Below are 16,576 nucleotides of genomic sequence, written 5' to 3' on the forward strand. Positions count from 1 at the left end.
TGAGAAATGTTTTCAGAGTAGTACCCAAAAGAAATCTGGATAAACCCTGTACTACTGGATTAGATCAATGAGTTCATGCACATCCCTCACATCACTTTGCCCTTATTTCTCACTTCTACATAAATCTCTATCAAATAAAAATTGTTACGTAGCAGCAGTTTAACCCCCAGGACAACGCCATTTCTAAAAATAAACAAAAACCCTTAAGATACATCATTTAAAAATGGATTAATTGTTCAGAAAAACAAGTTTAGGAATGCCAAATGAAGAATTACAATATGAGGGACATACTGAAATGAAACTATCCTTAATAATGAATAAAAAAATGTAAGTAGAAAACCATAATCTACACTGAAGACACAGCATAGTCTTCACTGCAGACTTTAAAGTAATCATCATCACTATGCAACAGAAATATATATCCTGATTCTCCACTCCATTACTCCACTGACTGGTGTAACAAGGGACAGTTGGACCCAATGTTCCCTCTAATTTTTTATATCCATGTATGGAATGAATTTTGTTATGGGCACCAATATGGAAGTGATGTGTGGCAGGGGTGGGGCTGAGAGGTTCAGAGTGCGGGAGTGGGCTCAGGGCTGGGGCAGAGGGTTAAGATGTGTGAGTGGTGAGGGCTCCCAGCAGGGGGTGCGGTCTCTGGGGTGGGGCCGGGGATGAGGAGTTTGGGGTACAGGCTGCCCCGGGGCTGGAGTCAGAGGACTCCCCCTAGCTCTCTCCCTGCTGGCAGCAGCTCTGGGGGAGAGGAGCCTCTTCCTGACCGCAGCAGCTCCGGGGGAGAGGCGCTTCTTCCTGCTGGCAGCAGCTCCAGGGGAGAGGTGCCTCTTCCCGCCAGCAACAGCTCCGGGGCTGGAGGAGAGATGCCTCTTCCCACCGGCAGCAGCTCCGGGGCCAGGGGAGAGGCCCGTGGCAGCCCTGCACACCCCAACTTGCTCCCCTCCCCAGCCACCCCCTACCTCTCTCCTTTCCAGGCCCCTGTGGCTGTGTGCCTGCATGGCCCTTTATAGTCTGCTGCGTGGACGTGCAGCTTAGAAGGAACTTAGGTGGACTCTATATGTTTAATAGATATAGATTGTGTTTTAAAGAAAACAGACAAAAACTAAAGCACACAACAAAAGCACTGCCTGACTGGAAATAATTTTACTGTTATCCTTTTCCTAACAGTCCTTTTATTATTAAATGTTTTTGTTTGTTGTTTGGTGTGGGGGGGGGGGTGTTGTTTTTTTTGCAGTGATGTACCCTGAACATGGAGTTGTAGAATCAGATAGTCTGACCAGAGGAGATTTGACTGGACTTTCCTGCTGTGCATCAAATACAAGGTACAAAGATTGTTTCTTCAGGGTGCTGCCATCCTGCTGTCAAAAGAAAAGGAAATAATTATCATCCAACTTTCCATTCTCTTAATTCATTGCCTCAAGTGACCCAGTGACTGACAAATTCCATTTCTCTTTTGAAAAAATTCATAGGTTTTGCAGAACCTATGTTCTGCAGCATAGCACTCCCTATGGTGCTACGACATAGTGGAAGTATTAAAAGAACAGCCTATTTTAGAAAAGCTGTTGACCACAGCACAGACTGTGTAGTTCACAATTTTTATTAGTTCCTCCACTATCATTTGGGATTAATTAGAATTCAGGTACTGTTCTGCACCTGTTCTTTTTGAATGGGTTATATAGCATTCGCTGACAAAGTGTTATCAAAAATGTAATCAGAACCTTCTTTATCTCATCAGATTGAACACCCAAGAGTCTCCACACTAACAGACTGTTTCATTCTTATAAGCACTGTGGGAAATTCAGACATTTGAAGCTTATTAATACTATCTAATTAATCGAGTGAATACAAGTTAGGCAAAAAATGTTGATGTTATAAAGTACTTTATTCCCATATTTTACAGTAAGTCTTTGTTTTGAAGAGAGTACTCATCATTTCTTTTCATAAAAGCTTGAGTCATGGTTTTGGAGAGTTAAAGATTTCCATACATTGTTTGGTAACCCAACACAGAGTGCTCTGCACTTGCTATGGCTTGAAGTACTGAACACCTTTACTTCTCCAAGAAGTGAAACTAAACCTTAATATTAAAAAGATTAAATAACTTCTATAAGGATAAGGACAATAAAGCACGCGCAATTTACTTGACTACGCTGACTAGAAAGAACCGTGTTTACAATCTGCTGCAGATGTACAGTTAATTCACTGTGTAGCAGGGAACTATCCATACAGCATTATCACAGCACTACATAATGACTACAGCGCGTAAATAAATGTAAATGAAAATTTGAGAGTGAAAACTTACCGGCAAGGAGGAGCCTATTTTCTCCATATATTCTATTTCATATGAGTTGCCATATTCCAGCTCTGTAACAGAAACAAAGAGAAATGTTCTCATGCATGGGGGGGGGGATATAATTTTTGCATGTGTGAATGAAATCTTGGCAGCTTGTTGCTAAGTGTCACCCAGGCCTGCAGCTTTATTATTGATGCTTTTTCTAACAGGCCCTACAAACAAAATACACAGAAACACCTGTGCCTTGATTTTCAGCTGTCAATCAACATGGCATAGCCAAAGGCAGAATTTGGTGCAAGTCATTATGAATCAATTTTCCTATAAAACTCCAGATTAATCTGCTTCCTTTGTTCAGGATTCTATTACAGACCCCAGTGGCTTTACTAAAATTGCAGAGCCCTGTGAAACACTCCAGTATATGGTATCTGAAGTACTGTGTCACATTACAAATCGTTGAAAATATTTTGATGTAGTCTTCATAGCTATTTCTTCTATTGAAAGAAGGAAGATTGCAAGATGACAAGTAATCAAATGATTCCACTCATAGTAAAGCCATGCAGTTTTTAATTGGGAATGATGATGATCTTATTACTTGATATTAAAAAATGGATAAACCATCCATATGCTTATTTGGTGACGGACAGGACGGTAGCATAGATACATTTATTTTCAAATTTTAGTTACAAGGGACAGTTCAAAGCCCAAGTATTTACAGAGAAGCCCTGCCCTAACCTCTAAAAAACGTTTTGTTGCTCTACTATTTCAAATCCCTTAATTATTCAATAAGAATTAACAAGCACTTCTTGCAAACCCTGGTCACTCGACAGTGTACTGATATAGACACACACAGAGACAAAGAAACTGCTGACAGAACAGAAGATAAATGCAACAAATACAGGGTGTAGGGTCTGATCATGCAAATACATAAAGGCAATAGGACAAAGCAGTAAAAAAAGATTGATAGGTACAACAAATGTATCTCAGATTTTGCATCTAAATCCAGTCACCACTGATGTTCAGAGAAACACTTTAACACAATGGTGAGTTTGTTTCCTGAAGATAAAAATTAAGGATTCTTGTTAAATAATATTCACTCCTCAAAATTGTTTATTTTTATTCAGTTTTGTAGTTTGTTATGTTCCACACAGTAAGTCGACTCTCTTCCTATGGGCCCAATTCAGGAAATCACTGAATCACATGCTTAATTCTATTTCTGTATAGTAAAAAACAAGTGACTGGGATTTAAGCATGTGCTTAAATACACTTCCTGAACTGGGACGACATTCTGAATAAGGGCCTATGTCAGGTAGATATTTTTAAAATAAATTAGGCTGTTTTCCCCCAAGACTAGTGTTAATGTCTTAATTGTTTTGAAAAGTGAAAATCTCACTATGAAAACAATATTAGAGGGCATTTGTGCAGAAATTCAGATGCTAAAAAATGCCCACAAATATTGTTAACTTCTCTTCTAGTTAAAAGTCTCTCTGGGTGTAAATAGCATGTTTTTGAAAATTCATGCATTTCACAGGCCATACATTTAAGAAAAATTGCAATAGGTGAAGTTTAGGATATTGTATCCATTAATCTTTTTCCTGATGGGAATCCTGCTATAGCAGGTTCAGTAAATTGAGGTGTTTGGCATCCCATGGTCTATTTTTAATGGTAACAGGCATTCAAACAAGGAGGAAAAGCCTACCATATGAAATACATGCCTCTTTCTAGCTAGAGCAAAAAAAACAAACAACCACACAAATAATGACATTAAGAGTAAAATGAAAGAAAAATAGAACCCGAGGAAGATGTTTCGGAGGAACTATTAACTATAGGTAATACAAAGACAAAACAACATCAAATGCTTAGAAATGCCTTTTCCATTTGTTATCACTTCATATATTACAGTGAAGTCTTACAAACTGGTTCTTAAACACTGGAAAAAAATCTGTTACAATATATACAAACGTTCTTTATAGCCAGGAGACATACTGTCAGTGTCCTCTGCTGGCACTGATAATAACAACTCTGCATCTGCTTAATCCCCACTCTTGCAGCTGTAATCCAAAGGGTTTGATTTTTAGGTTGATTGATATTTAACCCTATTTGACACAAAAGACAGTTTGTGGATTGAGGTACATCAACTAGAAACAAAACAAATAACGTGGCTCATTAAAGATTATTCTTTTGTCTCACTGCTTCAGTGGTTTCAAACATACTTATAGTGGATGGCAAGATGGAGGGCAACTCCAATGTATTAACAAAGTGCCAAAATGATATGCATGAGTCTGAGTACTATGTATTGTTTGACTGCAAAGATCGGTCTGTACAAAGGTAGCTCTTGGTTATAGGAGGACGGTCACAACAGTATCAAGAGTGGTATAAACTGCTGTATTAAGAAACATCTCTTGAATTACTTAGATTTCTCAAAGAGCATGAACAGAACAGTCAGTGGAAATCATGATTATTTTAAATGATCTCAAAAGAGAAATCACTGTTGATTATAATTAACATGTAATCTGAAACTCTGAACACACCACCCAGCACGCTTCTGAAGCAGGATGATTAGCATTTAATTAGGAACTCTGTTCACTTTCTGTTACCAGTCTGAGAGCTGAAATGATGGTTTTAGTGCATCCAGACATTATGTTGTTTGTTCAAAAAATCATTTTTGGCTCACTTTTTCTTTAAGGAGGAAACATTAACATCACACAATGAAGTCAAAATAGATGCATTTAGTTATAATTTAACATCAACAAAAATGAATGGATTATTCAGATTGCACCATCTGAACAGGATATCCAACAGACCCCACAAAAGCCCTGGAGCCTGCATACTCTTACACATGTGCATTTGAATGTTCACATGAGCAGTCCCATTAAAGTCAGCAGAGTTACTGAGATGCACAGGTTAAGCTCATGTGTAAACTGTTCGCAGGATTGGGCCTAAGAGCCAAGTCCTGCAGTCCATAATCATGCAAAACTCCCCAGATTTTTGCCTTAAATTGTTCATTGATATTTTAACAGTACATTGGGCATGTGGGCAGAAAAGATCAGGCAAGGACAATGGAAATAGAGCCAACAAGATAAAAAAGTATCATAAAATTCTGAAGTATAAATAAGTCCCCAACCATAAACTAAGTTGGAAATTGGTTACTATTTATTTATACATTCATTTATCAGATGTACCCCTAGGGTAAAACCTGCAAAGACTTACTCCTTCATGTAGTCCGAAGAAAGGCAATATGACTACACATGCAAGTGAGAAATACTTAAGTGGGATAGGTTCTGATCCTTTCACAGTTCATAAATAATAATAGTATAAAATAATCTAACAAACTTGTAATTATTTGCCTCATACAAAAAGATAGACAACCTTCAGGACATGGAAATGGGGATGAATACTGTGCCTGTGAAAGATAACCATCATACACCACTTGATATTGTGGGGTTTTATGTATTTCTTATGCTTGAAGAAAGCTGAAGCTTAAGAGTTTGGAGAGATGATATGTAGCCGAGAGACTGATGGCCAGATCTGAAGCTGGGACCTTCAGTACTGAAACACAAGTCTCTATCACTTGAGTTAAAGTACTAGAGGCCTAGCAAAACCAAAGGAAAGCCTTCTACTGATTTCAGTAGGCTTTGGATTGGGTCCTAAACCCATTAGCTGGAAGGAATAGCAGGCCACCATCCCCTCTGATTTAGACACAGCAGGGAACGTGTAACATGCTCTGAACAGTGGATTATACTTACAATTAAGAGTACTGAAAAAGAAAAAATTAGTCATATGTTGCTCTGAAGTGCTGCTCTGCTGTCCTATCTGCAGCTGAAAATAAGAGTGTTTCCAGTCTCTTTCAGTTTCCTCTCTACTCTTTGTCTTTTCCTTGATAAAGAAAACATTGACTGGAGCTGAATGGTGATTTATAAGCTTACCCTCTGAAGGGGAGCTGAACTTGGTCTCATTTACAAATGTAGATAGATCGGATGGTTGTGGGTAATCCTGTTTATCTGTATCCAGATCCACAGTCATGCAAGTCCATTTCTGACTGGTTACGGAAGAAGCCAGTTTTTCCTCATCTGTCGCATGAACCACGGTGGATATAACTGGGGGTGTTTCTGGAGTAGGCAGTGGAGTGGAATCCTGCAGAGAACATATGTTACCTGAATCTATTATCTTTCATTACTGCATCGAGCCATCAATTAGAAATATTTGTCTGAATTCTTTTATCTATCTCTCCCGCTCCCCCCTCTGCTGTTTTAATTCCATGCTACCTACTACAGCTCCATATAAAATACTTGAGGAAAGAGACCCAGCTCATATCTGTAGCATTTGGAATTACACCAGGAATAACTTGTCTCAATAATTAGACTCTCTTTATCTGTACAATGAAACTCTTTTATAATGAACACCGATATTGCAAAGCTGTGTTGATGAGGTAGAATGAAAATCCTGACTTAAGTGTACTGAAATGTGCCAACTGCAATTCAGTTGGGAGGGAGAGGGGAAATTGGGGGAAAGACTTCAGCATACAAGGGATCCACAGGAGATTTTCTTTGCCATCTTTACTGAACACTTTTTTCATACTATCTTTTCCATGGCATCATTTATGATGTATGTATAAGTTTCTAGATTCTGTTGATGCAGGTAAAAAAGATGGATGTTATTCGGAGTTGACGGTCATGCATGTGAGCTCAAAGATTTTCAGGATTTAAGATAGAAATATCTGCGGTTGGAGATCAGTACATGATCAGTACATAAGTGGCACGTAAAATGCATAGTCTCCTAGGAATTCAAGCGTGATGGCTAGGCCAATTGACTTTTGGGGCTTGTCAGCATGGTGAGTTAGTGCACGGGAAGCCAGGGCAGTCTACAGTGCACTAGCTTGCTGTCTGGACCCAGCTTCCATAGTAAATGTTTTGTAATGTGCTTTGAAGTACTGCTGTTTGAAACACCACACTCACCATGTAGATTAGCCCTGACACTTCCCTTATGGTAATGATCTCACATAATATAACCATGGACCTCAAAGGTCATGAATCCTCCCCCTCTCTCTACAGTGTCAGCCAGCTGAAAGGGAAGGTTAGGATACATAACGTGGGAGGTGGACAATGGCATGAAAAGAAATGTCCCAGATTAAAGTAGTGAGCCAAAGGCTATTTATTATCTTATACATGGCACAGTCTTTGCTAACTCCTCCCCGCAAGAAAAGCCACCCACCAGTGTTTTAAGATGACAAATAAAAATACTATTTCTGTCCACATACTCTGCAGACTAACACACTTGGCATTATTTGTACTTTTCTTTCAGCATATCATTTTTATTTGTGCACTTTAAACTTTTCTGGTCTAATAGGTTAGATCAGGGGTCGGCAACCTTTCAAAAGTGGTGTGCCGAGTCTTCATTTATTCACTCTAATTTAAGGTTTCACGTGCCAGTAATACATTTTAACGTTTTTAGAAGGTTTCTTTCTATAAGTCTATAATATATAACTCAACTATTGTTGTATGTAAAATAAATAAGGTTTTAAAAATGTTTAAGCAGCTTCATTTAAAATTAAATTAAAATGCAGAGCTCCCCGGACCGGTGGCCAGGACCCAGGCAGTGTGAGTGCCACTGAAAATCAACTCGCATGCTGCCTTTGGCATGTGTGCCATTGGTTGCCTACCCCTGGGTTAGATGAATTCTTCTGAGTGCTAATATCCTACAGGTATTTGTTCATTACTATATTTATAAGATAGGATTTCCCAAAGAGTATTTCTGAACAGTCCAACTGGAATTCCCAGGACAAATAACAGGTCTAACGGGCATTGTAGAAATTGATCTTAAAACTGGAGGACAAAAATTAATAAACCTTAGCAATGCTTACAACTATTCAAATATAACAATGTTACATCAAATTTACTTTCCTTCTATTTGCAAAACTAATGACATATGTCAAAACATAGCACTTTACCTGAGAGGGCGCATCCGAGAGGGGAGATCTTTTTGGTGACTTTTTCACCCTAAATGTATCACTAAAAACAAAGTTAAAACAGTAAATATGGCATACAAAAGAGAATCAGCAGCATATAACATTTAGCAATACAGAGCTAAAGAAAATACTACCTCTATAAGCCCTCCTGCTTTAAGACTCCTTCCATTACAAAGTAATACCACTGAAAAAATGCTTTAAGTATTGCTTTTATCATGCACTTTGATACAGAACTTGTTCCCTAAACCAGTAAGATAAACTAAGTAAGGGAGTTGAACAGCAGGATTGCCATGTGTCTAAATTCATTCAAAAAGACTATTCAAGTCAAATATTGATAGGGAATGAGGATTACCCAGTGGTTAGGGCACTAGGATAGGACTTGGGAGACCTTGGTTCAAAAAGACCCAGCCCCATCACAGACTTTCCTCTGTGACCTTGAGGAAGTTACCTAGCCTCTTTGTGTCTCAGTTCCCCAGCGGTAAAATGGGGATAATAGTACTTTATCCTCACAATAACCGTGTGAGATAGGAAATACACTGAAGATTGTGAGGCGTTCAGATACTATGGTAAAGGGGGCCATATATGCACATAAGATAGATAAGAGATTAATTTCCTCACCACTTGACAACAGATTTTTGATGAACTGCATATGAAGGTTTGTGGCAGGATATGCACATTGTTCCTGAGATTTCAGGACCAGATAATCACATTAAGTTCACAGTGATGGTAAAGGAAACCCCACAAACTTGGGACTTTCATGGTATTTCAAGATGAATATATTTACTGACATGGCAATTCTGCTTCAGGCTCTTCTAAATCCCAGAACATAAACTGCCAATACAACAGTTTTAACTAGGGCTGTTGATTAATCGCAGTTAACTCACGCGATTAACTCAAAAAAATTAATCACAATCATTAATCGCAGTTTTAATCACACAGTTAAACAATAGAATACCAATTGAAATTTATTAAATATTTTGGATGTTTTTCTACATTTGCAAATATATTGATTTAAGTTACAACACAGAATATAAATGTCACCTCTCTGCTGGTGGCATTTGACTCAGATGATGAAAATGAACATGCATTGGTCTGCACTGTTTTGAATCATTATCAAACAGAACCCGTACAGTTCTATATTACTTCTGATTACAAATATCTTCATTGTAAAAATGATAAACAAAAGAAATAGTATTTTTCAATTCACCTCATACAAGTGCTGTAGTGCAATGTCTTTGTCGTGAAAGTGTAACTTACAAATGTAGATTTATTTTGTTATATAACTGCACCCAATAACAAAACAATGTAAATCTTTAGAGCCTACAAGTCCATTCAGTCCTACTTCTCGTTCAGCCAATCGCTAAGACAAACAAGTTTGTTTACATTTACGGGAGATAATGCTGCCTGCTTCTTATTTGTTGCCAAGAAGGCCAATGGCATTTTGGGATGTATAAGTAGGGGCATAGCGAGCAGATCGAGGGACGTGATCGTTCCCCTCTATTCGACACTGGTGAGGCCTCATCTGGAGTACTGTGTCCAGTTTTGGGCCCCACACTACAAGAAGGATGTGGATAAATTGGAGAGAGTCCAGCGAAGGGCAACAAAAATGATTAGGGGTCTAGAGCACATGACTTAGGAAGAGAGGCTGAGGGAGCTGGGATTGTTTAGTCTGCAGAAGAGAAGAATGAGGGGGGATTTGATAGCTGCTTTCAACTACCTGAAAGGGGGTTCCAAAGAGGATGGCTCTAGACTGTTCTCAATGGTAGCAGATGACAGAACGAGGAGTAATGGTCTCAAGTTGCAATGGGGGAGGTTTAGATTGGATATTAGGAAAAACTTTTTCACTAAGAGGGTGGTGAAACACTGGAATGCGTTACCTAGGGAGGTGGTAGAATCTCCTTCCTTAGAGGTTTTTAAGGTCAGGCTTGACAAAGCCCTGGCTGGGATGATTTAACTGGGAATTGGTCCTGCTTCGAGCAGGGGGTTTGTTACGAATTACACCTGATAGGACACGCACACATGTGCTACGAATTACACCTGGTAGGACACGCACACATGTGCTACGAATTACACCTGATAGGACACGCACACAAGTGCTACGGATTACACCTGGTAGGACACGCACACATGTGCTACGAATTACACCTGGTAGGACACGCACACAAGTGCTACGAATTACACCTTGTTAGGACACGCACACAAGTGCTGCGAATTATACCTGATAGGACACGCACAGTTCGAATCTAGGCTGAGGCACAGAAATAAAGTCCACAACTGCAGAGTTCCCAAAAGGCACTAAGTTTATTACGCTCGAGCGTGGTGCCCCCCTGCTAGCCAGGAGGGGACCCTGAATACAGATTATACAAAGGTTATATACTTTTTAGCAAAGCATGTTGCCTTCGTGCATCGGAAACCTTAGCCAATAAACAAACCCTTGTCTTATCTACCACCTATCCCTGCTTGGTGCATTCCTCGTGCTATACCAGTATGTTAATTATACAGCATGGTCCTAAAGCCATGCATCAGTAACTTTTATTATCAGGATGGGAGGCCTCACATCAAGGCCAAGAGACAGGGAGTCAGAGGCTGACAAAAACCAGATACTGCAAATCAAGGCAGGCTGGAGACAAGGAGGAGGATTTTCACACGGATTCGGTATCTAAGGATTACTCCTCCTGGTGTATGATGTGCTGGCATTTAGACAATGGTGGGCCCCAAACCAAAATGGAGTCACATGTGCTAACTTTTCTTAACAGGTTGGACTAGATGACCTTCTGGGGTCCCTTCCAACCCTGATATTCTATGATTCTATGATTTACATTGTCACCTGAAAGTGAGAACAGGCGTTAGCATGGCATTTTTGTAGCCGGCATTGCAAGGTATTTATGTGCCAGATATGCTAAACATTCATATGCCTCATCATGCTTCGACCACCATTCCTGAGGACATGCTTCCATGCTGATGATGCTTATTTAAAAAAATGCATTAATTATATTTGTGACTGAACTCCTTGGAGGAGAACTGTATGTCTCCTGCTCCATGATTTTACCTGCATTGTGTCATATATTTGTGTTATACTAATCTAGGATGACAACCCAGCATATGTTGTTTGATTTAAGAACACTTTAACTGCAGTTTTGACAAAACACAAAGAAGGTTTCAATATTAGATTTCTAAAGATAGCTACAGCACCCGACCCAAGGTTTAAGAATCTGAAGTGCCTTCCAAAATCTGAGAGGGACGAGGCATGGAGCATGTTTTCAAAAGTCTTAAAAGAGCAAAACTCCGATGCAGAATCTACAGAACCTGAACCACCAGAAAAGAAAATAAATCTTCTGTGCTGGTGGCATCTGACTCAGATGATGAAAATGAACACGCATTGGTCTGCACTGTTTTGAATCATTATCAGACAGAACCCGTCATCAGCATGGACGCATATCCTCTGGAATTATGGTTGAAGCATGAAGGGACATATGAATCTTTAGTGTATCTGGCACGTAAATATCTTGCCACACCAGCTACAACAGTGCCATGAGTACGCCTGTTCTCACTTTCAGGTGACATTGTAAACAAGAAGCAGGCAGCATTATCTCCTGCAAATGTAAACAAACTTGTTTGTCTGTGCGATTGGCTGAACAAGAAGTAGGACTGAGTGGACTTGCAGGCTCTAAAGTTTTACATTGTTTTATTTTTGAATGCAGTTATTTTTTGTACATAATTCTACATTTGTAAGATCAACTTTCATGATAAAGAGATTGCACTACAGTATTTGTATTAGGTGAATTGAAAACATACTATTTATTTTGTTTTTTACAGTGCAAATATTTGTAATAAAAATAAATATAAAGTGAGCACTGTACACTTTGTATTCTGTGTTGTAACTGAAATCGACATATTTGAAAATGTAGAAACCATCCAAAAATATTTAAATAAATGGCACTCTATTATTGTTTAACAGCACAATTAATTGTGCGATTAATCGCGATTCATTTTTTAAAATCGCTTGACAACCCTAGTTTTAACCCTTCAAAGCATGGTGTTTTCCAGTCAAAGATGTAGAAAGGAGAACACACACACATTATCATGTATAGATATGTAATGTACGCTGCCTATGTGTGTTTGCCATTTCCAAAAGGTTAAAAATTCCCTAAAGAGAACATTCCAAGATAGATGCAAGATCTACCAGTGCTCCAGATGCAAGCTGCCAGACCTGACTTAATTGGCTTTTGGTGTTAGGTGGAAGACGCAGGGAAACAGCCTGCACAATTTCACACCAAGTTACTCAATAAAGCCTTTGTGGTTGAGGTTAGATGCATTGGTGAAAATTATAGCTCTGCTCTGATCAATGACTTGAAAGGCAACAAAAGGAGATTACAATGAAGCATTTCAAATGACAGAGAATAAGTCAATACTTCACCTATAAGCATACATGACCAAAAAAACAGGCCAGCTGTTCGCTGGTATAAGTATTCTATTCAGGCTGTTAATTACTAAATATGAAAATATAAATAATGAAAATAATTGTTTCCTTTAAAAAGTACTTAAACATTAGATAGTGTTTAAGAAAGAATGGCTGTACAGTGTTGTATAATGCAATATTCTATTAATCAAGCTAATAAGAATGTGTTAATGCTTTAGCTAAGGGCATCATATATATACAGTTTTAAAAAAACAATCCTTCTAGACAGGCAACCAGACACTGACAGAATAGCTTCCCTCAAGTGTATTCACAGCCAGGCAATTTCACTTAAAATAACTTTTACATAAGCCGGTAAAAATAACACCATAAAGCTCCATGCCCAATAATTCTTGATCATGCTGCAAAATAAAGTAAAATAATTTTTTAAAAAAAGCCCATAAACCATTAACAAAGTATAAGGCACTTTCACCATAACAGGCCCGTGAGATTAAATTTACTTACAACAGAGAACATACAGACATCACATCTTCTACCATCCTAAGACAAATAAGACAAAGAAAAGAGAGACAGACAGAAGGAACTGACAAAAAGGATAAATCTGCAGACATTCTGTTAATGTGTTAGAGCAAAATCATCATACAATTTTGATATCCTTTGAAGTCTGCACAACCTTAAAACATTTTTTAACGGGAAGCGGGGGAGAAGAAAGGTGATAATTCCTAAACTAGTTTATGTTCTTAAATTCAATATAATTTTCTGACATGTTTTCACCTTATAAAAACCATTTTTTCATAGCAGAGGCCTACCAGTTTAATTGCTGTCAATGCTTTACCCATTCTTTGCCTTTCCTGAGGTAGCCATCTGCTTTCTTTTCAAGATAGAGCACTAGTTAATATACAGTATACAAAAATGTTCCTAAGGAAATTAGTAGCAATTAAGTTTAAAGAAACAGGAGAACCCTGTGTTCTTTTATGACTATTGATCTATCAGTAAAAGGCAGCAGAAAAAGCTCCTGGTCTGTGTATTTCAAAATTACTTTCACACTCTAAGAAAGAAAGGGAAATTTCTTTAAGTTTTCGTATTTTTGGCTCTTAATGAAATCATAGTTTGAGTACTGACAGTTCAAAGCAAATGCTTAATAAACTGGGACAGTTCTATTTGAATAACCAGGGCTAGAAGAAGTCTTCATCCTCTTCCATGCTTGTCAGCTTTAATGCCATATTTTTAAGCAGGATGATCTTGAAAGCTGGCACCTTCCATATCTAAACACAGTCTTTTGAAATGGTCTGGATGCTTCCCAACCATCAATACAGTTGAGAGTTGAGGTTTAGATCTAAACGGGCCACCTATTCTTTATTCATAACCAGGGAGCACTGAGGAAGCAGCTGCTGCTCTTTGTTCAGTATCATCTCAGCAAAATGATCTGTCTCAGAACCACAGTTAAATATTTAGATACATGACTGGAATGCAATTTGAGTTGAGCTGAAATCCATTCCCAAGTCTGTTCTTTTAATAGAGTGGTGAGTGAGTGTTTAGCATGTTTACACTTTTACTCCAGGATGATAACTCATTTGTATTGCCACTAATGTGCACTGCAGAATCAAGCACACTGTAGTGTTAGTGATGCTTAAGCTAGTGACTCACTCCTAGGCATCCTACAGGTCTGGCCTGGAAATCACCATGCTCCCCTCGGCTAGAAAACACAATTATCAACACATTTTCAAAGCAGTCTGCAGGGATTTCTCCCTGCAACTCTCAATGTTAACAAAGACTCTTGGCTTTGAAAAACTAACCCTTAAACTAGTTTTTAAAAATAAATAAATATAATCTTAGGATATTACAGTATCAGTTTAAACTGAGTCAAGTAATTCCTGAAATGAAGATCAGCAAGATAAATCACCATTTAAGGTCCTTCACTTTAATAGCTTCCTTTCTTCTTCTAGGAGCTCCCCTGAAGTATTTGTGACTGGGCTCCCCAAATGATGGTTCTCCTGCAGTGGACCCCATTAAGCAATCTCATGCCACGAACTCTTATGTGGGGAGGGGACAGACTGGGACACAGACACAGCGTTGCCCATTTCACCCCCCAACAAGCCCTGCAGTAAATCCCCTAAAAGAATATTATAGCTGTAGGCTGCATTCTCATTAACATGCAGCTCCTGTGCACTGGGGACAACCTTTTAGTGGGATCCCAGATACTGCTGTGGGCAGGTGACTCCATGGAAGCACAGCACAGCACAGGCAACTGTGTTGCCTTGAGCCAGGGAAGAGTAACAGAGGGCAGATAAGCCTTGTGCCTCCTGCAGACATGAGGTCTTTGGGAGGGGGTAAATACCTACCCCCAGTGAAAGACTACAGAGAAAATTCTGTGGAAGGAACTTCATGGAGTGCTCTCACTAGCTCCTGTAAGTTTTTCCAGGTGATGGGGCAATCTGGACCAGTGTGTCCCGTCACAAACCTCTGTTCTCAATGATTAAACAACACAAGGCCTGTCTTGCAATTTACAATACATGGGCTCGCACACGGACTTCAGTGGATCTCCATGTAGGCCTAGGGGACCTCTTCCTGGCAGTCAATTGCTGGACTGAGGCCTTGGATATTAAAATCCCCTCTAGAATGAAATTCAAATCTCACACACACAGATGCACTTTTTAGTCGTGTTATTTTTGTTCAAAGTTGAATATTCTATTCTTGGGGAATTCTTTAGGTTTTAGGAATATTGAGTAAAATATCCTGGCTCAGTAGACATTTTTTACATTTCTCTGGCACCTACTCTGAACTCCAGGCATTTCCCAAAATTTAAAACACATCATCAGAAAATCTGGCATCTCCCTCAAAAAAACTGAAGTCATTCTGCCCAGTGGTATCATATTCTATAACATCCACGTAAGTAATTCAAAAATGGCTTCAACTTCAAAAAGCAAAACACCCCCAACCACATACAAACCTAAATTTGGCAAAGCCCAACTGGTGCCAGGAAATAAAAAGTACAATTGGACATTCTCCATCCTTCATTTTACAGCATTATGGAGTTTACTTTTTTGTTTTACAATGTTTGCCTTATCTTTAGCTCTTCGGTCTTGTGTTAGTTTTAGTGAGAAACTTAAACCTTAAAATGTAGTATGTTATCTTTAATTAGCAGACACTATTAAGTTAGAAAGCGACTTTCAGAGCGATCTTATTCGATATGTTCTCTGTTTATCTGAAATCTAAAATCCTGTGAATAAAATCTGTGGTAACTAATTCAAAGAAAATTATGCCTAAAGGGATAAGATAGCAGAAGTGCGCATCAGCAAGTTAACTACTGAATCAGTATGGCTGGATACCAAGTTTTATTAACCAACCGACCAAATGTAGCAGCTAGAACCATTTCTCCCACAACTTGGCCTATGGACATAGAAATAGGAGATAAACCAAGTGGTTTTTGATCATCCTGTGAATCCTTAAACTACTTTTCTAGAAAAAATATTTTCAAAGGTTATAGCCTCACATTAAAAAAAATATGAACAAAACCCCAGGAATTCAAACTAGTAAAAATAAGACAGTTTTCCGCTTCTCATTCATACATATACATAAAAAACCACTGGATGAAAACATGGCCCTACTGACGTCAATGCAGGTTTTGCACTGATTTCATTCACTATGTCCCACAAACCCTAACTCACACGAGTACTCTTCATTTATGTGAGCAGTCCCATTAGCTTCAATAGGAGTTTGTGTGTATGACTACTCGCACAAGTAAGGGTTCACAGGATCGGCCTTGTATTAGCAACAGGCCGGGGAATTATTTTTTCCCATTGCTGAACTCACTGCACAACGAGTAAGCTAACATTGAAAATGTGGCACAAAAATTGCTAAAGGCCCAATCCTAGTTCCACTTAACATCAGT

General features: G+C 38.8%; 1 protein-coding gene across 9 annotated transcripts in view; it reads right to left on the minus strand.

The window, feature by feature from the left end:
- TACC2 (transforming acidic coiled-coil containing protein 2) overlaps nucleotides 1-16,576 on the minus strand; it is a 144,501-nt gene that overhangs the window by 29,982 nt on the left and 97,943 nt on the right. For 3 of the 9 annotated variants that reach the window (XM_074959219.1, XM_074959224.1, XM_074959226.1), the window contains exons 7-11: nucleotides 13,189-13,224; nucleotides 8,250-8,310; nucleotides 6,229-6,436; nucleotides 2,315-2,376; nucleotides 1,258-1,373 (exon numbers count right to left, since the gene is read on the minus strand). In XM_074959219.1, the coding sequence (XP_074815320.1) occupies nucleotides 1,258-1,373; nucleotides 2,315-2,376; nucleotides 6,229-6,436; nucleotides 8,250-8,310; nucleotides 13,189-13,224 (483 nt within the window). The remainder of the gene's footprint in view (nucleotides 1-1,257; nucleotides 1,374-2,314; nucleotides 2,377-6,228; nucleotides 6,437-8,249; nucleotides 8,311-13,188; nucleotides 13,225-16,576) is intronic. The other 6 variants (XM_074959220.1, XM_074959225.1, XM_074959227.1 and 3 more) reach the window with 3 other exon arrangements.

Source organism: Natator depressus, chromosome 7 (genome assembly GCF_965152275.1).
Source record: "Natator depressus isolate rNatDep1 chromosome 7, rNatDep2.hap1, whole genome shotgun sequence".
NCBI lineage: Eukaryota > Metazoa > Chordata > Testudines > Cheloniidae > Natator > Natator depressus.